The 22724-nt window shown below is 43.1% G+C and overlaps 1 protein-coding gene across 1 annotated transcript; it reads left to right on the top strand.

The window, feature by feature from the left end:
- Nucleotides 1–16701: 16701 nt before the first annotated feature.
- On the top strand, nt 16702–18158 carry mpg (N-methylpurine DNA glycosylase). The gene has a single exon (XM_041188203.1). It carries the CDS (start codon nt 16862–16864, stop codon nt 17705–17707), a length of 846 nt encoding a protein of 281 aa, XP_041044137.1. The 5' UTR covers nt 16702–16861; the 3' UTR covers nt 17708–18158.
- Nucleotides 18159–22724: the final 4566 nt, after the last annotated feature.

Consider the following 22724-nt stretch of genomic DNA (forward strand, 5'->3'; position numbering starts at 1 on the left):
CACATTGCTTGGCATCTCCCAGCTAGGTGCGAGATTTTACTCCCACTCTTGAGTACTTTATTCAACAAAGGCAAAATAACACTTTACCTTCAATTCTCCTTACTGTTTATCCAATTAACATCTCAAACTATTATATATCAAAGCACCCAGACTAGCTGGCTTTAATCCAATTATCACACATACAGACACAGACACCACTACAATTCCATTCTAAAAATAATTTCCAGTAACATTATAGACATTAATATCTCTTCATGACAAACTTCAGAGTGAGATTGGACAGAGCATGTGAGTTGGATAGGGAACATTTAAAGATATCACAGCAAGTGATAAAATTGAAGGCAGACAGGAAAGCTACAGCTAGTAGTTTTGTTAAGAACATAAGAAATAGGAACAGGAGTAGACCATTTGGCCCCTCGAGCCTGCTCCACCATTCAATAAGATCATGGCTGATCTTCTGGTGTTTTGAGTTCCACATTCCCATCTAACTCCGATAACCTTTGATTCCCTTGCCTAACAAGAATTTATCTACCTCTGCCTTAAAAACATACAATGACTCCGCCTCCACCATCTTCTGAGGCAGAGAATTCCAAAGTTGCACAACCCTTTGAGAGATAAAAATTCTCTTCATCCCTGCCCTAAAAGGGCAACCCCTAATTTTAAAACAGTGCCCCCACTAGTTCTGGACTCACCCACAATAGGAAACATCCTTTCGATGTCCACCTTGTCAAGGCCATTCAGGATCTTGTATACTTCAATCAAATCACCCCTCACTCTTCTACACTCCACTGGAAACAAGCCCAGTCTGTCCAACCTTTCCTCATAAGGCAACCCACTTATTCCAGGTATCAATCTAGTAAACCTCCTTTGAACGCCTCCAATGCATTTACATCCTTCCTTAAATAAAGAGACCAAAACTGCACACGATATTCGAGGTGCGGTCTCACCAACGCTTTGTATAACTCAAGCATAATATCCTTACTTCTATGTTCAATCACTCTCTTAATAAAGGGTAGCATTCCATTAGCCTTTGTAATTACTTGCTGTGCCTGCATACTAACTTTTTGTGACTCATGTACCAGAACGCCTAGATCCCTCTGCACCTCAGAATTATGCAGCCGTTCTCCATTTAATTAATACTCTGCATTTTTGTTCTTCCTGCCAAAGTGAACAACTTCACATTTTCCCATATTAAACTCCATTTGCCAGATCTTTGCCCACTCACTCAACCTATCTATATCCATCTGCAACCGCCTCATGACCTCTTCACAACATACTTTCCTACCTTTGTGTCATTTGCAAATTTAACTACCATGTCTTCACTCCCCTCATCTAAATTATTGATGTAAATCGTAAAAAGTTGAGGCCCAAGTATAGACCCCTGTAGGACTCCGCTCATTACATCCAGCCAATCAGAAAAAGACCCATTTATGCATACTCACTATTTTCTGCCAGCCAGCCAATCTTCTATCCATGCTAATATGTTATCCACTACACCATGCACTTTTATTTTCTGTAATAATCATTGATATGGCACCTTACCAAATGCTTTCTGGAAATCTATGTGCAGCACATCTACAGACTTCTCATTATCCACTGTGCATGTTACTCCTTCAAAAAACTCCGATAAATTGGTTGACATGATTTTCCTTTCACAAAACCATGCTGACTCTTCCCAATTGCCTTGAGCTCTTCTAAGTGCCCAGCTATAACCTCCCTGATGATCGATCTTAATAACTGCCCCACGGTGGATATCAAGCTAACTGGCCTATAGTTTCCTGTTTTCTGCCTCCCTCCTTCTTGAACAGAGGGGTTACATTTGCTACTTTCCAATCTGATGGAATCTTTCCAGAATCCAGCGAATTTTTCAAAATTAACACCAGCACATCGAATACCTCTTTAGCCACCTCTTTTAAGACCTGAGGATGTAATCCATTGGGACCCAGAGACTTGCCAGCCTGCAGCCCCATCAATTTGCTCAGTACCATTTCCCTAGTGATTTCAATTTCACCAAGTTCCTTTCCCGTTCACCTCCTGATTTGCAGCTATTACTGGAATGTTTTTCGTATCCTCTATAGTGAACAGGGAAACAAAATATTTTTCATTTCATCTTCCATTTCCTTATTATCTACTATTAACTGCCACTGTCACTCTCTAGCGGACCAACGTTCACTTTACTTACTCTTTTCCTTTTTAAATACCTGAAGAAACTCTTGCTATCCATTTTTTACATTTCTAGCTAGCTTCCTCTCATATTCTAATTTCTTTCTCCTGATTAACCTTTTAGTCATTCTCTGCCGTTCTTTATATTCTGTCCAATCATCTGTCCTGCCACTCATCTTTACAGAGTTGTTTGCTTTTTCCTTAAGTTTGATGCTTTCCTTAACAGCTCTACTTAACCACAAATGGTAGGTACTCCCCTTAGAAATTTTATTTATAGTAGGAATGTACTTATTCTAAATACTCTGAAATATCCCCTTAAATGTCTGCCACTGCTTCTCTATTGATCTATCCTCGAGCCTAGTTTCCCAGTTCACTTCAAGCTAGCTCAGCTTTCATCCCCACATAGTTGCCCTTATTTAAGTTTAAGATACTAGTCTTAGACCAACTCTTCTCCCTTTCCAAAGCTGAGAAAACTCACTTTGAATTTGACTGTCCAGGGTGTATACTTTGACTTGTCTGTTTAAATCTATATATTTTACTGTTGCCTTAATGGAGGTATAATTTGGGTGGTGGGGTGGGGGGGGGGGGGGGGGGGGGGGGGGGGGGGGGTTGTGGGGGGAGGAGTAGGGGAGGGGGTTACATTGATTAAGGGATTTAGAAGTTATCATAGTAATAATTTGTAGATCTATCTATGTGCTTAAAATCATTTATTCTATTACTAAAGGCTTAATTTAGTTTTGTAAGAAACCTATAAGACTTGGTTGTGTTCTTTTTACTGAATTCAAAGCCCACATCTAGAAATATATAAAAATTGCAAAAAGGTTGTGGCAGTTGTTTCAAGTTTCCCTTTGGGATTTGAGCAGCTCAGCATTTACCATTAGCTGTGTCATATAAATTATAATTCTGTTACTGCGGATGGCCCACACTGATTCATGGATGCCCAGTTTTGAGTTGCTTGATCTGTTCTGAATCTATCCCATTTAGCATGGTGGTAGTGCCACACACGACGTTGGAGGGTCTTCTCTCCCTCTTGTTGTCTTTTCAGGGCAAAGACAACCTTGTTTATCATCTGTTAGGGTTCCAGTGGCTACGTAGGTGACTGCTAAGGTTGATCTGTGCCCGGAAGGTTTTGCTATAAAAAGGACAGGACACTGCAGGCAATTGAGTTTTGGATGAGTTGATGGCTCAAGGTTTTCTCTCCTTGCATTTTCTCTCTGCCTCTGATATCTGCTTGCTTTCGAAGGGGGCTGTACCATCTTTCACTTGATTGTGCCAGATGCAGCGATCCTAGGTGAGCTTCTTCTAGGACTCAAAGACAATATCAAAACTCCTAAGTAAATCCTTCAGAGTGTCCTCTTCCTCCGACTGCCATAAGAATACATACCATAATCAAGCTCTCCATAAAAGATATGCTTCAAAAGCGAGTATCAGGCATTCTGGTTACATGACCAGCCCAACTCATTTGTGGCTATTTCAATATGGTGTGGGTGCTTGGCATGCCAGCTTAGGCCATTCAAGTGGGGGGAGGAAATAGGAATGTAGTAGTGGGAGGGGACAGTATAATTAGGGGGATAGATACTGTTCTCTGCAGCCATAAACGTGAGTCCCAAAGACTGTGTTGCCTGCCTGGTGCCAGGTTTAAGGACATCTCCTCAGGGCTGAAGAGAAACTTGGAGTGGGAGGGGAGGGATCCAGTTGTCATCATCCATGTTGGTACCAACGACTTTGATAGGACTAGAAAGGAAGTTCTGCTGAAAGAATATGAACAGTTAGGAGCTAAATTAAAAAACTGAACCTGCAAGGTAATAATCTCGGGATTGTTACTGAGCCACTGGCAAACTGGCACAGGGTAAATAAGGTCAAAGAGTTAAGTGCATGGCTCAGTGATTGGTGTGAGAGGAATGGGTTCCAGTTCATGGGGCACTGACACCAGTATTGGGGGAGGAGGGAGCTGTTCCTGTAGGATGGGCTTCACTTTAACTATGCTGGGATCAATGTCCTGGCGAATCGAATAACTAGGGCTGCAGAGAGGGCTTTAAATTAAATAGAGGCAGGGAGGGTTCTGGAGAGGGGATATGTACGCTAACAAAGCAAATGGATATGGCAGCATTGCAGGGCAATTTAGGTAATGATTCCCAGAGTGTGACAGGAAGGGGCAGAATGTGCAAACAGAAAAACCAACAGAAAATAGGGTCAAAGGAGGAAAAATGGTTAAAAGGCAAAATTAATGACTCTTTACTTAAACGCACATAGTATTCAGAACAAGATAAATGAATTAATGGCACAAATAGAGGTTAATGGGTTTGATCTTAAATCCACTATGGAGACATGGGGCAGGTTTTTCTCCCTGTCAGTGGGGAGGGTGGCGGGGTGGCGGGGGGGGGGGGGGGGGGCGGTTTGCACAGGAGTGGGCGGCTTCCCAATCAGTGCCCTAGGTCGTGGGGGCCAATTAAGGCCCGCCCATCGTGACATCCACATGGAAGCACTGTGCGCTCCCTGTGCAGTGGGGGAGGGATTCCCTGAGCAGGGAGTGTGCTCTGTCATGCATGCACACAGAAGAGCACAGAGATCTCCCTGAGGCTAAGTGCTGCCTCAGGGAGATCGGCTCAAGATTCAAAATTTCATCAAAGGCAGAAAATATTTTCCTGACTTGTTCCATCATGTGACACTGTCACATGAGCTGAGACATATCAATTTCTTTTATTTAAACATTTTATATAAAATTTAATACCCTCATGAAACCTGATCCCACCCGTGGGTGAGGTTTCATGTTTTATCTGAAGGCCGCCTGGGCTCTTCACCTGACCACCAGCTGATTGAGCTGCCTGCCCACCGAACTGAGAATCTAAATGACGCGGGGTGACATCAGAACGCACACCAGACGTCATCCCGCGTCATTTTATGCGTCAGCGAGCAGGCCCCGCCCCCACTCACCAACCAAAAGATGCAGCTCAGGGTGACTCAAAGCTGGGAACTAAATATTCAGGGGTATGTGACTTTTCAAAAGGACAGGCTGGAAGGAAAGGGTGGTGGGGTAGCTCTGTTAATAAGAAATGGAATAAATATGATAGCAAGATATGATCTTGGATCGGAAGATTTAGAATCCATATGGCTGGATGTAAGAAATAATAAGGGGAAGAAGACACTGGTGGGAGTAGTCTATAGGACCCCCTAAGAGTAGCTATATTGTAAGATGGACAATAAATCATAAGATAATGAGTGCATGTAAAAAAGTCAGTAGATTATTCATGAGTGAATATAATCTTCATATAGATTGGAAAAATCAAATTGACAGAGGTAGCCACGAGGAAGAATTCGTAGAGTGTAATCAGGACAGTTTCCTAGGACAATATGTTGTGGATCCAACCAGGGATCAGGCTATTTTGGGTGTGGTAATGTGTAATGAGGCAGGTTTAATAAATGATCTCAGAGTAAAAGATCCCCTAGGAAACAGTGACCATAACATGGTAGAATTTATCATTCAGTTTGAGAGTGAGAAACTTGGGTTGGAAACAACTGTGCTAAACTTAAATAAGGGTAATTACAAAAGAATGAGAGCAGAGTTGGCTGGAGTGGACTGGGAAAGGAGTTTAGCAGAAAAGATGATTGGTGAACAATGGTAGGTGTTTAAGAAAATAGTTCATGACTCTGAACAAAGATATATCCCAGTGAGGAAGAAGGATTCAAGGAAGGGGATAAACCAACCATGGTTAACCAAGGAAGTTAAGGATGGTATCAGATTGAAAGAAAAACATACAAAGTGGCAAAGATTAGTGGTAAACCAGAGGATTGGAAAAGTTTTAAAAAACAACAGAAGATGACCAAAAAAAATTAAAGAAGGAGAAGATAAACTTTGAGGGCAAACTAGCAAGTAATATAAAAACAAACAAAAGGAGCTTCTTTAAATATATAAAAAGGAAGAGAGTGGCCAAAGTGAATATAGGCCCCTTAGAGAATGAGGCTGGGGAAATAATAATGGGGAACCAGGAAATGGCAGAGGAGTTGAATAAATACTTTGCATCAGTCTTCATGGTAAAAGACACTAATAGCATTCCAAAAATACTAAATAATCAAGGGGCAAAAGGAGGGAAAGTGGAAATAAATACAATAACCTCATCAATAGAAAAAAAGTACTAGGGTAACTAACAGGGCTAAAGGCCGATCAGTCCCCTCGACCTGTTGGGTTGCTTCCTAGGATATTAAAGAAAGTAACTACAGAGATAGTGGATGCACTGATAGTAATCTTCTAAAAATCCTTAGATTCTGTAATAGTCCCAGAGGATTGGAAAACTGCCAATGAAACACCCTTATTCAAAAGTGGAGGGAGACAAAATAGGTAACTATAGGCCAATTAGCTTAACATCTGTCATTGGAAAAATGTTAGAGTCCATTATAAAGGGTGTAATAGCAGAGCATTTAGAAATGCATAATCTAATCAAGCAGAGTCAGCATGGCTTCATGAAGGGGAAATCATGCCTGACGAATTTATTAGAATTCTTTGAGGAGGTAAAAAGCAGGATAGATAAAGGGGAACCAGTAGATGTATTATATTTGGATTTCCAAAAGACGTTTGATAAGGTACTGCACATAAGGCTACTTAATAAGATAAGAGTCCATGGTGTTGCAAGTAGTATATTTGCATGAATAGAGGATTGGCTAACTAAAGAAGATAGAGTTGGGATAAGGGGGGCATTTTCAGGGTGGCAACCTGTAACTAGTGGAGCACCACAGGGATCAGTGCTGGGGCCTCAATTATTTACAACATGTATTAATGACGTGGATGAAGGAAGTGAATGTACTATTGCCAAGTTTGTAGATGATACAAAAATAGGTGGGAAGGCAAGTGCTGAGGGTGACACAAAGAGTCTACAGAGGAATATAGACAGTTTAAGTGAGTGAGCAAAAACTTGGCAGATGGAATACAATGTGGGAAAATGTGAGGTTCTGCACTTTGGCAGGAAGAATAGAGAAACGGAATATTATTTAAATGGAGAAAGATTGAAGAAAGCTGCAGCACAGAAGGATTTGGGGGTCCTCCTGCATGAATCACAAAAAGCTAGCTTACAAATTCAGCAGGTAATAGGGAAGGTAAATGGAATGTTGACCTTCATTTCAAAGGGAATGGAGTATAAAAATAGGGAAGTCTTGCTAGAACTATACAAGGCACTAGCTAGACCACACCTAGATTATTGAGAACAGTTTTGGTCCCCTTATCTGAGGAAAGGTATACTGGGTGTTGGAGGCAGTCCAGAGAAGGTTCACTAGGTTGATCTCGGGAAGGAGGGACTTTCTTATGAAGAGAGGTTGAGAAGGTTGGGCCTGTACTTATTGGAGTTTAGAAAGATGAGAGGTGATCTTATTGAAACATATAAGATTCTGAGGGGCTTAACAGGATAGATGCTAACAGGGTGTTTCTCCTTGTGGGAGATTCTAAGACCGGAGGGCATAATGTCAGAGTAAGGGGTCACCCATTTAAGACAGAGATGAGGAGGAATTTCTTCTTTCAGGGGGTAGTGAATCTGTGGGATTCTTTACTGCAGAGGGCTGTAGGGGTTAGGTCATTAAGTGTATTCAAGGCTGAGATAGACAGATTTTTAATCAGTAAGGGAATCAAGGGTTATGGGGAAAAGGCAAGAAAGTGCAGTTGAGGATTATCAGATCAGCCATGATCTCATTAAATGGTGGAGCAGACTCAATTGGCCAAATGGCCTGCTTCTGCTCCTATGTCGTATGGTCTTATAGGTAAGCACCTCAGTGTCTGGCATTTTTGTCTTGCCATCTGATCTTCAGAAGCTTCCGAAGGCAGCTTGAATGAAAGTGATTCGTGGCATGACACTGTACACAGTAGGCATGCATAGAGCAGAGAGGGCGAGACAATTACTCTATAGACTTTCAGTAGGTAGCCCTGCACACTCTGCACAATGTACGGTATCATCAGGATCCCCACAAATCCCCACAAAGACTGAGCGGTGATCACTCTTACCAATGCTGTTGTGCACAGATGAATTTGCGACAGATAGATTGGTGAAGACAAGATCTAGCTTTTGTCTAGCTTTTCCCTCTGTTGGTTTCCTCACCATGAACCGCAGGCCCAATCTGGCAACCGTGCCCTTCAGGATTCGGCCACTTGGTCAGTAGTGGTGCCACGGAGCCACTCTTGGCGATGCACATTAAAGTCTCCCACCCTGAGTGCATTCTGTGCCCTGGCTACACTCAGAGCTTCTTCCAACACTAAACATAGAAGAGTACTGATTCATCAGCTGAGGAAGGGCGGTAGTTGGCAATCAGCAGGAGGTTTCCTTGCCTATGTTTGACCTGATGTCATGAGAATTCATGGAATCTGGAGTCAATATTGAGGGCTCCCAGGGCAACTCCCTCCTGACTGTATACCACCGTGCTGCCACCTCTGCTGGGTCTGTCCTGCCAGTGGGACAAGACATACCCAGAGCTGGTGATGGTGGTGTCTGGGACATTGGTTATAAGTACGATTCAGTAAGTATGACTATGTCAGGGAGTTGCTTGATAGTCTGTAGATCAGCTCTCCCAATTTTGGCAGAAGGTCCCAAATATTGGTAAGGAGGACTTTGCAGGGTTAGCTGTGTCTTTGTTATTTCCGGTGCCTAGGTTGATGCTAGGTGATCCATCTGGTTTTATTCTTTTATGACTTTTCTGTAACAATTTGGTACAACCAAGCATCTTGCTAGGCCATTTCAGAGGGCATTAAGAACCAACCACATTGCAGTGGATTTGGAGTCACATATTGGTCAGACCAGGTAAGTATGGCAGATTCCTTCCCCTAAAAGATATTAGTGAACCAGATGGGTTTTGATGACAATTGTTAAAAGTTTCATGGTCACCATTGCTGAAGCTAGCACATGGAAAATTTGTATCGGAGAGTACATCTTTAATGCCATTGGCTCAGAGGTGAGCGAGTGAGTGAGGCAGTAGCTCGTAAAGAGCTGCTGCTCTGCATTAGAATGAAGTGAATTAATTTTTGTCAATTAATCAAAAAGAATGTCACCATAGGAGGAGTTATGCATATAATTTTCTTGGAAAATGTGTGCAATGAGGAAAACTCCCTTCTTTTCAGCTGAGGCATTAGAGGTCCTGTCATGAGACACCATAGAGCAGGACATCCCTCTTTGCAAACAAAAACTATGCTCATATTAAACGACAGGCTGAATTTTCCCATCTTATTGACAATGGGCTGGGTGGTGGGAGAGCTGACAATATGGCTAGGGAGAGTGTTGAGATGGCTCACCACCAGGTATGGGGACAACCAGGTAAACACTGGCAGCTTCCCAATGGGGTCCAGGGTGCTCCATGGCAATGGAGGGGCCACTGGTGGCAATGGCTTCCCAGTGGCAACACAGCCACCAGTGCTATACAATCCCTCCCTGCCCACCACCCCACCCATATTGACAGAGCCTGTCAGGGCCTGGCTTCCTCCCCAAAGCCTACCTCATCTCGCCATATAGGTGCACTCTCCCTGGTTGGACCCTCAGCACTAGCTACCTCTAGCTGTGGCACTATTGAAGCTGCCAAGCTATTGGTCCTCTGACTGGGCTGGCAGCTCTTGGGGATCAGATTATGGTCCTTAACCAGCCATCAGTGGCAATATTCCACTCCACTGAAGCAGGGTCCCTTCCCGCTTTCGGCTCCAGAGGAGAGACTGCAAGGTTCTCCAAAAAACTCTGCCCCAAAGGTCCAAGCTGCATGTGTGAAGGTTACAGAATGAGTCATAGAATCTTTCCAGTGCAGAAGGAGGCCATTTGGCCCATCATGTCTGTACTGACTCTCTGAAAGAGCCTTCTACCTAGTCCCACTCCCTCCCTTATCCCCATAAGCTTGTACATTCTTTCTTTTCAGTTAGCAATATAATTCGCTTTTGAATAACTCGATTGGCCTTCTTAGATTTGGGTATTGTGATACTAATAAAGTCATGTTATCTTTTTTATATTTCACTGGATTAGCGCATAGAATTCAGAGCTTTTTTTATTGCATTGCACTTCTTCTTCTGATACAGTAGGTGGCAATAATACACCAAATAGGTGTGATAAAAACAAAAACTTGCGGATGCTGGAAATCCAAAACAAAAACAGAATTACCTGGAAAAGCTCAGCAGGTCTGGCAGCATTGGTGGAGAAGAAAAGAGTTGACGTTTCGAGTCCTTATGACCCTTCAGCAGAACAGGGTGAATCCAAGGAGAGGGGTGAAATATAAGCTGGTTTAAGGTCGGGGGGGGGGGGTGGTGCGGGGTTGGGTGGGGGGAGAGAATTGGTGGGGGGGTGGTGGTTGTAGGGACAAACAAGCAGTGATAGAAGCAGATCATCAAAAGATATCACAGACAACAGAACAAAAGAACACAGAGGCGTTGAAGGTGGTGATATTATCTAAACGAATGTGCTAATTAAGAATGGATGGTAGGGCACTCAATGTATAGCTCTAGTGGAAGTGGGGGGGGGGCATAAAAGATTTAAAAATAATGGAAATAGGTGGGAAAAGAAAAATCTATATAAATTATTGGAAAAAACAAAAGAAAGGGGGAAGAAACAGAAAGGGGGTGGGGATGGAGGAGGGAGTTCAGGACCTAAAGTTGTTGAATTCAATATTCAGTCCGGAAGGCTGCAAAGTGCCTAGTCGGAAGATGAGGTGTTGTTCCTCCAGTTTGTGTTGGGCTTCACTGGAACAATGCAGCAAGCCAAGGACAGACATTTGGACAAGAGAGCAGGGTGGAGTGTTAAAATGGCAAGCGACAGGGAGGTTTGGGTCATTCTTGCGGACAGACCGCAGGTGTTCTGCAAAGCGGTTGCCCAGTTTACATTTGGTCTCTCCAATGTAGAGGAGACCGCAAATAGGTGTGAATTTGCCAGAAACCAAAATAAAGATTGAACCTGCCTCCACCAACCTCTCAGGAAGTTTGTTCCAGACTTCAACCATCCTCTGGGTGAAACATTTTTTCTTCACTTCATTTGTACTTCTTTTGCCAATTATTTTGAATCTGTGTCTTCTAGTTCTTGATGTTCTCTTAAGTAGGAACAGCTTCTCACTATTATCCTGTCCATACCCCTCAGGATCTTGAATACCTCTATCAAGTCTCCTCTCAGCCTTCTTTTCTCCAAGGAAAACAGTCCCGACCGCTCCAATCTATCCTTGTAGCTACAGTTCTTCATCTTGGGGATCATTCTGGTGAATCTCTTCTGTACTCTCTCCAAAGCCTTCACATCCTTCCTCAAGTATGGCACCCAGAACTGGACACAGTACTCCAGATGAGGCCTAACTAGTTTCTTATACAAGTTCAACATGACCTCCTTACTCTTGTGCTCAATGTCCCTATTAATAAAGCCTAAGATACTATATGCTTTATTAACTGCTCTCTTAATAAACCCTGCCATCTTCAATGACTTATGTACATATACATCAAGGTCCCTCTGTTCCTGCACCTCCTTTAGAGTCGATGTGGTCTTCCAAGTTTGTCAGATCTGGGGAAAATGCAAAAGTTCAGTGATATCAGGAAAACTGCCTTAGTAAAAATAGATCTCTTCATATATGCACTTACTATTTAGCTGTGGTTCAAAGGCTGGGAGGTGAATCTCATCCTGATTACCAGATGGATCCTAGCCAATACTACATTCGCAAAAAAGGAGGCTGATCTCTTACTGGAGGTGCTCTTGGGATCTGCAGCCTCTCACTTCAAGTCCTGTCCACCCCTCCTCACAGTGAACCCTGTTAGCCTCCAGCTCACAGTGGAGGAACAGATGTTGGAAGTGTGAAACAAAGCCCATTGCAGCATGGAAGGCAACACCTACACTACAAGAACTATACAGCCACTCCTCGGCCTTTTGCCTAAGATCAATTGTAAGCTCCGAGTTGCGAGTCTTCAGATTTTATGGTGGATCTCGATCCTGGCTTTGGAATGACGACAACGGTGCAAAGAAAAATGAGATGAAGACAACATTTGAGTTCTGCTGCTATTGGTGGATCCTCATGCTGCTATTGGAGGATCTTCATGCTGCTATTGGAGGATCTTCATGCTGTCTAAGCCAAATACTGGCTTGGGTCTAACATCAATATCGTAATGACTCAACTTTACAGCTGTGGCTGCTGCAAATTCCCGAGCTCCAGGCCAGAGGGTGTGGAATGTGGTCAGGGTGACAGTGAAGATGACGGAGGATGGTGTGCCCACGGACCAGACTTATTTTGTTAAGCGGGTACAGTTCGAGTGTTGTGGATTTGAAGCCGTGGATATCTTCTGTCTGCAAGATTTCCCCAGCAGTGGATATTTCGACATCACTTTTAAAAGCATCACAGGATGCATCAAGCTTCTGAAGATTTTCAAACAGAAAGGAAGCCAGGGGCCGCTGTCCATCCTCACTGCTGAGCCTTAGTTTACTTTGTCATCACAGCGAAACCGGGTGGTCACCATTCATATGTACAACCCCATTTCCCTGTGCTGGAGGTGCTTATGTTCATCACCAGGTACATTGAGTTGGCTGGAAACAGCAACGAAATCAAGGGCACGTTCGGCATTTGGACGAACAAACGACAGGTCACGGTGACCTTAAAGGAGGAAGCCAATGGAGTCATCCTCCACCCTTCTCCAGCTTCACCATTGGAGGAAGTCAATGCTACTTGGTGTACGTGGGGCAGCCCCAAGTGTGCCGCATCTGGGGCAAAACTCGACATGTGGCCTTTAACTGCAGAGCCACTTTCTGTTGAAACTGAAAGCGGGAAGGCAATGTAACAAAGGACTGTAAAGAGAGCAAGTGCTGCAACCTATGTGGGGAAGTTGGCCATCTTTACAAGGCCTGTTCAAAACGCAGTGCTAGCTATGATCAAATAATCAAAGGAGGAGCAACAAACAAGGTTGCCGTAAGGGAGGTTCATGCCCCACCCTCCAGCAAGGACAAGGACCTGGGTGCATAAGACAGTGTGAAAGAGGACAAGGTATATGAGGAACTGGTGAAAGGAATGACCGAAATTGACCAGAACTCTCTGCCCTCTGCCTCCTCTTGAGAAGGAAGAGTGAATGGAAGAGGAGATAGCAGAACATGAAGGGGGCTGGCAAACTGTGAAAAGAAAAAAACCTGAAGAGAGAAACGCAAAAGAAGGGAAAAGCCGCTATGCGTGGCAGCAGTAAGGAGTGGCTGACATCCCAAACAGACACCAGCACCTGTTCCTCCACAGATGAGGAAGGATAAGAAGGCCGCGATCGACAGAAAAAGCAGCAAAGCACCAAGGTGACAAAGGAGTTCAAGGGCCCCCAGCTGACTAACGGTGCAGGTGACGAAGGGCCCCAGGAACACCAGCTGCGGGAGAAGCAACGTGGCCAATGCACCACACACCCGTGAAAATGACAGCAGTGACGCACACCAGCTCTGGGATACTGGGAGATGCAATGCAAACAACACGCCCCAGCTCCAGGAAACCAGGAGCAGCAACACCCTAGATGAGCATCAGAGTGCAACAACAATACTACTGAAGATAATCCAGACCTCCCTGGGTTCACAACCCCTCTGATGGCGCACAGTCAACACAATGCCCCCAGGGCAAAGCAGGATTGTTATCTCAGCCCTGAGACTGTGCAAACACCACAGGTATGCAGGAGCACACCCCGGAACTTCAACTTGGACTGGATAGACCTTTGGGCTTTGGGCCTGGTAATCTAAAATCTTAAAATGGGTTTACAAATTGCCTCCATTCATGTGTGAAGCATTAAAGCCACTTTGTGATGAGCTTCCACCTTTGGTTACCTTGACAATGTCAAAGCTGACTTGCTGTTCCTGCAGGAGTGTGGGATACCGCATCTCAGCAGGTGGCCCCACCAGCCATCGATCTAGTCAGGAAGAAATGATTGTCGCTCCTCCGGCCTGGGTATCCTGCTGCAGGGAAGCAACTTTACCATCGCCAAAGTTAAGGAGGTGATGGGCGGTCGCCTCCTAGTAGCAGACGTAATGTACAAAATTAATCTCCCCTGAGACTAATTAATGTGCACGCCCTGGCTCTAAAGAGCAAGCAGCTGGCCATCCTACAGTAGATCCCATTGCTGTTGGCCACATAAAGGCTGATCTTTCTGGGCGGTGACTGCAACTGCATCATTGATGTGGCTGGACAATCTGGCAGGGCTAAAAGCTCCTGATAAAAACAGTGAAAGATGTCAAACCGCATGACATCTTCAGCAAGCCTGCAGATGGAGCACAGCTTAGATATACCTGGTTGTGGCCAGACGGGACTGTCCATTTCAGGGTATACTTCCTGATTGTGTCCCTAGCACTCATGGTCAGATTCACCAATGTCAAGCTGGTGTTCTTCTTTGACCAGTGCCTCCTACTGGCTGACTGTCACTTACAGGAAGACCAGAGGGTTGGCAGGGGGACATGGAAGCTGAATGTGAAACTGTTGACTCCAGAGAACATTGAGGAATAAGGCTGGCCGAGTCCTAAATGATATAGCTGCAAGACTGGGTCTGCGGCAGGTGGCGAGGGAACCAACAAGAAGGAAACAGAATTAACTGGAAAAACTCAGCAGGTCTGGCAGCATCGGCAGAGAAGAAAAGAGTTGACGTTTCGAGTCCTCATGATCCTTCAACAGAACTGAGTGAATCTAAGGAGAGGGGTGAAATATAAACTGGTTTAAGGTGGGGTGGGGGGGATGGTTTAGGGGGGTGGGGTGGTTGTAGGGACAAGCAAGCAGTGATAGGAGCAGATAATCAAAAGATGTCACAGACAAAAGAACAAAAGAACACAGAGGCGTTGAAGGTAGTGATATTATCTAAATGAATGTGCTAATTAAGAATGGATGGTAGGGCACTCAAGGTACAGCTCTAGTGGGGATGGGGTGGAAAGGCTAGCAGGGCATAAAAGATTTAAAAATAATGGAAATAGGTGGGAAAAGAAAAATCTATATAAATTATTGGAAAAAAAAGGAATGGGGAAGAAACAGAAAGGGGGTGGGGATGGAGGAGGGAGTTCAAGATCGATACCTGTAATCCTGGGTGGGTTCGAAACAAGAGGGATGGAATTTCAGTTGAAATCCACGTGGGGTAAGTCGGAGACGGAGACAGTCACTGAGAAAGGAGATATGGCTGTGAAAGCGAGTTTTAGTAAACACCTTGTCAAACACCAGGAGCGAAATGGAAAGCAATGAAGGTGAACAAGGCAAAAGAGAGATACGGAAATCTTGTCACAGAGAGGAACCAAACTTCTTCAAGGTAGGCACTCCTTGAAGAGGAGTGGCAGTCAATTAAACAAAGAGATAAAAACAAAAAACTGCGGATGCTGGAAATCCAAATCCACTACATCTACCTGTTCTCCTATCAACTCTGCTTGTTGTACCCTGAAAGAACTCGAGCAAATTTGTCAAACAAGATTTCCCTTTCACAAAACCAAGTTGACTCTGTTTGATTTCGTTAATTGCACTAAGTTTTTCTAAATATCCTTCTATTTCTTTCCTAATAATGGACTCCAGCATTTTCCCAAAGACAGATGTTCAGCTGACTGGCCTATAGTTTCCTGCTTTTTGTCTCCCTCCCTTTTTGAACAGAGGTGTCACATTAGTGATTTTCCAATCCACTGGGAGCCTCCTGAAATCCATTGAGTTCTGGAATATTTTGACCAATGCCATCACTATTTCTGCAGCCACTTCCTTTAAAACCCTTAGATCCAGGACATCAGGTCCTGGTAATTTGTCTGTCTTTAGTCCCATTAATTTGTCAAATACTTTGTCCCTCGTGATAGTGACTGTTACAAGATCTTTCCTTCCATTATTTCCTTGCTTATCTGATATCTTTGGGATGTTTATAGTGTCCTCCACCGTGAAGACCGATGCAAAATATTGGTTTAAATTATCTGTTCCCCAGTATCAATTCTCCAGTCACATCCTCCCACACTCACTTTAGCCACTTTTTTTTACATACCCAAAGAAGTTCTTGCTGTTTGTTTTTATATTTCCTGCCAATTTACTTTCTTAACTAATTCCCCCCGTTCACTAGCTTTTTTAGTCATCAGCTGCTTTAAGAGGTCGTGAAAAGCGCTATATAAATACAAGCCTTTCTGTTTTTTAAAGCCTATATTTATTATCCATGCAACCAGCATGAAGCTTATTGGGAAACACCAGAGGGCAGACAGATGTGAAAGTATTCAGGGACTACTCGAGGTGTCTAAATCAGGGGGCCTGAAAGAGCCTCAGGCTGGATTATGTTGTTAAAGAAGCATTAGGGGCCGAGTATATTAGAAATTCAGAGGTGGAGATGCCCTACGCATCAGTAATTTGAGAGAGAGAGAGAGAGGAGCAGGAAAGCATCCAGGGCTTGACAGCACTGGAGGCTGGAAATCACTGAATTTGAGCAACTAGGGACTGGGAAGTATAAGATCGAATATATATATATAAACAAAACAACTGCGGATGCTGGAAATCCAAAATAAAAACAGAATTACCAGGAAAAACTCAACAGATCTGGCAGCATCGGCGGAGAGGAACAAAGTTGACGTTTCCAGTCCTCATGACCCTTCAAGTATAAGAGCGCCTTTAGCAGTTACAACTTCCTGTTGCCATTCTGTCTGCCTGTAATGTTGCTGGAAGGAAGCAGCACCTGAGCCCTGGGCGTGAGAGACCCCCTCCAGCCAGCTCCAAGCTGCTGCTAACCCCGGTAACTCTTGGTAACCCTGCGGGACCGGACACTGCACTGAATCCTGTTTCAATGGGGCCGAAGAAGAGGAGACCTGTGGCCGCTCGGCTGCTGGAGACGAGGAGCGGGTTATGTGCCGAACTGAAGCCTGGACTGGGAGCGGAGCTGGAGTCCGGGCGGCGGCGGCAGGAGGAGGAGGAGGAGGAAGCGGGGACCGGGACCGGGACCGGGACCGGGACGGTCTCCAGCGCCTATTTCACTACCCAAGTGGCAGACGGCAGGCTGTCCGCGGGCTTCTTCAATCGGCCTTGTGTGACTTTGGCCAAAGAGTTTCTGGGCCAGGTTATGGTCCGAAAGTTTCCGGATGGTAGTGAGGTGAAAGGCAGGATAGTGGAGACTGAAGCCTACCTGGGAGGCGAGGACCAGGCGTCCCACTCCCGCGGGGGCAGGCAGACTCCCAGGAATGGGGCTATGTTTATGGCTCCGGGCACCATGTATGTGTATCAGATCTACGGGGTGTATTTCTGCTTGAATGTGTCGAGTCAGGGAGATGGCGCTGCCGTTTTACTGCGATCTCTGGAACCTCTGCAGGGACTGGATGCGATGAGGCAATTTCGCAGCAAGCGGAGGAAAGACACTGGAAAGCCCCTTAAAGACCATGAGCTGTGCAATGGACCCTCGAAACTGTGCCAGGCGTTAGATATCACCAAGACCTTTGATAGGGGGGACTTGGCTACAGGAACTGAAATCTGGATGGAACCTGGCCCCGGAAAAATAAGTGGAGCAGATATTGTCTCCACGAGCCGCATTGGCATAGGTTATGCAGGAGAGTGGGTTAGGAAACCTTTGAGATTTTACATAAAGGGCAACAAATGTGTGAGCGTTGTAGATAGGAAAGCTGAGAAAGTGAATGACTAATCGGGTTGTGTGCATACAAATTCATGGATATGGATGGTGGTTCCAAAGCTTAATTTTGCCGACAGAAACATCAGACACTGTTTACAACTTTGTTCAAAATCCCAGGTATGGTGTGATATCCCAGGGATTCTCTACGTTCTGATTTTGTCTTTACAGTCTTCATATTGATTGGCTGCAAGGGACTTGAATCAAAAACACGGAAAACATCTTAAATTCCCAAACAAGTTCAAAACCATCACTTACAGCCAGAGTAAATTCAATATTGAGACTTCTTAACCAGGAAAGAGGAACTTACCAGACTTTTAAAACCACCCTGGCCAAATTAAACCAATTAGCAATGATTCAGACAGATAATGATGCAACAGATGCCTGAGAAAATACTTTATGAAATAGATGTATTATCTATGTTGAATTAACTATTTTCACAATAAAATGCGTTATATATTTGTTACATTGGTCTGTTATTGGACCATACAACAGAGATGAGAAATTTCTTATCTCAGAGGGTAGTCAATCTGTGGCATTCTTTACCATAGAGGCTGGGTTGTTAAGTATATTCAAGGCTGAGATAGACAGATTTTTAATCAGTAAGGGAATCAAGGGTAAGGGGGGAAAAGGCAGGAAAGTAGAGTTGAGGATTATCAGATCAGCCATGATCTCATTGTATGGTGGAGCAGACTCGATGGGCCGAATGGCCTACTTCTGCTCCTACGTCTTATAGAAGCCATTCATCCCATCAGGTCTATGTGATGCTTTTGTCAAAGCAATTCAAAATGAATCCCATTGCTCTCATTTTTTCCAAAATGCCTGTCTTCCTCAGTTTCAAATCTTTATTCAATTAACCTTAAAAGATGCAAGGGTTTCTGCCCTAATATAAGCAATTACATTCCATGTAATTATGCAAATAAAGAAGTTTCTCCTCTGTTCATTTTCTTAAATTTTAATTTTTGACTCCACCCACACTCTTCTCAAGGAGAGAAACTAGTCTTTCGCTATTCACTATCAAAATACTTGATCATTTTAAAAACTGTTGTTTTTCCTCTTAGTCATCTCTGTCCCAGTCAAAAAATTTCAGTATCTTAGCTTTCTCCTCATAACTGTTGCTTCCCATCTCCAGCTTAATTGTGGTCAACCACATTTTATGTTCTCTATGGCTTTAATTTTTTTTGTATAATGGGATTGTCCAAAACTGCACAGTGTACTTGACTGGCTTAATCACTGCTTTGTTTCAGCTTCTTATTTCTTTATGTCCATATTTTTGGCTTTATCTTCCTGCACTCTGTTATGACACAGCAGTTGGTAAATGTTGAGTTCAAATCCCAAAGGGAAACTTGAAACAACTGTCACAACTTGTTTTGCAGTTTGTATAACTTTTGAGATGCATGCCCTGAATTCAGTAGTCATAAGACCACCACGTCTTATAGGTTTTTACAAAACTAGATTAGACATTTATTAAGAGAAGTGATTTTGAATACCTACAATTGTAGTAATTTGTAGATCTATGATAACTTCTAAATCCCCTAATCAATCTAACTCCCAGTTACACTTCCGTTAAGGAAACTGTAAGACACACAGATTTTACAGACAGGCAAAGAAACATGATACTCTAAACAAGTCGAATTCAAAGTGAAAACAGAATTACCTGGAAAAACTCAGGTCTGGCAGCATCGGCGGAGAAGAAAAGAGTTGACGTTTCGAGTCCTCAGTTCTGTTGAAGGGTCATGAGGACTCGAAATGTCAACTCTTCTTCTCTGCCGATGCTGCCAGACCTGCTGAGTTTTTCCAGGTAATTCTGTTTTTGTTTTGGATTTTCAGCATCCGCAGTCTTTTGTTTTTATATTGAATTCAAAGTGAGTTTTCTTAACTTTAGTCCTTTGAAGACAGCAACTTGAGGCATAGATGCTGAAGGCTTTTCACACTTGTCAGATCTCAAAACGTCTGTCCTCACACACAGCCTTCACTCCTTTATACATGTTTTCCTATTTGAATGCAAATTCCCATTGTTTCACGATGTCTTTGGACTTTATCTTTCTGATAATAAAAAATCTCCCATAGTGCTAAGTTTTACCAGTAATCTTTGGGAAAAATAAACACACTTTTTCTAAACTTCACCTGGCTACATAACGGTACTTGCCAATATCCTCTTAGCAAGTCAATCTTTGTGATAAATTTTGTTTGTCCCACTTTCTCAATGCAATCTTCCAATCTTGGTATAGGACATTAATCCGCTTTTGTCACCACATCCACCTTTCGCTAGTCCACATACAGTCTTTATGTTCCATCTGGTTTTGGTACCAGCACAATAGGCAAACTTCAATCGCTGCACATCATGTATAGCTAAATCTCTCTTCCCCAACTTATTTCCACAAATAGCTTTGTGTGATCGCAATAGCTTTTCCAGATGACTTTGAACTTGTCTGGAAGGTAACTCAATATTACATTGAAATTTTCAAGTACCCCCTCATTATGCAACCTGATTAGTGGGAAATCAATTTCAGAATCCTTCATTTCTACTTCTTTCTCATCTACTGCCACTAACATCTCCTTTTGGTCCTTTTCCCTGTCAAAGTACTTTTAAGCATATTTACATGACACACCCTCTGCTTTTTTGTTCTATCTGGAGTATTTATTAAATAATTTTCTTCAGTCAGTTTCTTTTTAATCCTGTAAGGCCCACAAAACCTTATCTTTAATGAGTAACCCAGCACTGGTAACAAAACTAACACTTGCTCTCCAGCAATAAAATTCTGTGCTGTAACTTTCCTGTCTGCTTTCACTTTCATTACTTGCTGTGATATCTTTAAATGTTCCCTATCCAACTCATATGCTTTGCCCAATCTTTCTCTGAAGTTTGATACATACTCCAAGAGAGTAGTTTCTTAATTTTGACCCAATTTCTTATATATTAATTTCAGTGGTTCCCCTTACCTCATGACCATAGACTAGTTTGAAAGGACTAAAACCTGTTGATGCATTAGGAGCATCCCTAATAGCATATAACAAGAATGGAATTCCTCCATCCCAATCATGTGGATAATCCTGACTACGCTCTCAACATAGTTTTTAGAGTTTGATGCCATCTTTCCAAAGCTCCTTGTGACTCAGAATGATCTGCTGTTGACGTTATCCCCAAACTGTTCATTACTTCCTTAAACAGCTGTGACATAAAATTTGAACCCAGGTCTGATTGTATTCCCTTGGGTAAACCATATCTTGTAAAAGATTTAGTCAACTCTTCCAAAATCTTCTTTGTTGTAATGTTTCTCAAAGGTTTCACTTCAGGAAATCTGGTAGACACATCCATTATTGTCAGTAAGTACTGATTTCCACTTTTTGTATTAAGGAGGGGTCCTAAATAATTAGCCATGACCCTGGTAAAAGGTTCTTCAAATGCTGCAATTGGAATTAAAGGTGCTAGCTTAATCATTGCTTGTCCTTTCCCTATCACCTAGCATGTGTAATATGTTCTACAGAATTTGACTACATCCCTATGCAATCCTGGCCAATAAAAATGTTTTTATATCTTCGCCTGCGTCTTTCTAATTCATAAATGTTCCCTGTTGCAATTTCATGAACTATCCTCAGAATCTCATTTCTATACCCAAATGGTATTAAAATCTGATATTCCTCCTTCCAGCTTTCATTTGCTGAAACATGATACTGCCTCCATTTTCTTATTAAAATATTACCCTTAAGGTAACAACTCTCTGGCAGATATTTTGCCTCTGTTTCTGAGAAAGCTGTCTGATAGAAACACCTTCAACACCTCTTTGTCCTTTTGTCTATGACATCTTTTGGTTATCTCCACCTATCACTGGCCCTCTATCCAGCTCTAACTGTCCCACCCGCCCCCTTAAACCAGCTTATATTTCACCTCTTTTCTATTTTTACTTAGTTCTGTTGAAGAGTCCTACGAACTCAAAACGTTAACTGTGTTCCTCTCCGCAGATGCTGCCAGACCTGCTGAGTTTTTCCAGGTATTTTTATTTTTGTCTGATATAAATGTTGTATTTGCAAGTCCTTTGTCTGCAACTCCACCTACTGCTTTGAGTTAAACACTTCAGCTGAATTGTTTTCCAATCTTTCTTCCTAAACAATGTTATCAAGCAGTGTCAGCTAATTGGATTTCCACACCTTCTCCCTACCTTAGAACTTTACATTCTTGTTTCAGCCTGTGACCTTGTTATCACACAATCTGGAAACAATCCAGGATGCTCTCTTTGCAACACTTCTGTTGAAGAAACCTCTCCAGGCTGTTCAACTACCATAGGCATTTGCGATCTAGCTACATCATTACCCAGAATAAATTGAACCCCTGCAATGGGCAATTTTTCCACTACTCCAACAATCCCCTCACCTATTTTCCATTTACTCTTTAAGTTTTCCTTCCACAGTGGAATAGATTTAGCATCTCCATGAACCCCACTTATTATTATCATCTGTTCTTGCAACACTCCCTCTGAGCAAATGTCACTATCCCACAACATTAAGGACCGACTAGCTCCTGTGTCTCATAACATTTTAACATATTTACCTACTCCACCCTGTACTCATGGAAAGACTTTCCCTTCACATACAAAATTTCTCAACACTTCTGCAACCTGCTCCTCAGAATTCCCTTGAGTAAATTGTGAATACGTTCCCACATTTTTACCTATCACTGATTCTCCCTGTTTTACCTGTACACAAACTATTGTTTTTTCCTGTACCTGAACCTCAGAACCCACAGTATTCTTCCTTCCAGTACTTTTCTGCACTCCTATAATCCCAACAGATTTTCTCAGCAATTTCCAACACACTGCCTTTGCCTGTCCAACTTTATTACAATGAAAACACCTCAATTTTTGATGGTATGTACCCTGTGCATAAAACCAAATAATCTGTGAACAAAGGTGGATTCAGCATATCCCCCCACCCCCCGAACACCTGGAATTCTTAAATCTGAGGGATTTGCCTTAACGCTTTGTTTCCTGTCAGCAACTAAATTTTTATCCATTACTTAATCTTGTACCATAAA

The sequence above is a fragment of the Carcharodon carcharias genome, chromosome 5, assembly GCF_017639515.1.
Source record: "Carcharodon carcharias isolate sCarCar2 chromosome 5, sCarCar2.pri, whole genome shotgun sequence".
In the NCBI taxonomy this organism is placed as follows: Eukaryota; Metazoa; Chordata; class Chondrichthyes; order Lamniformes; family Lamnidae; genus Carcharodon; species Carcharodon carcharias.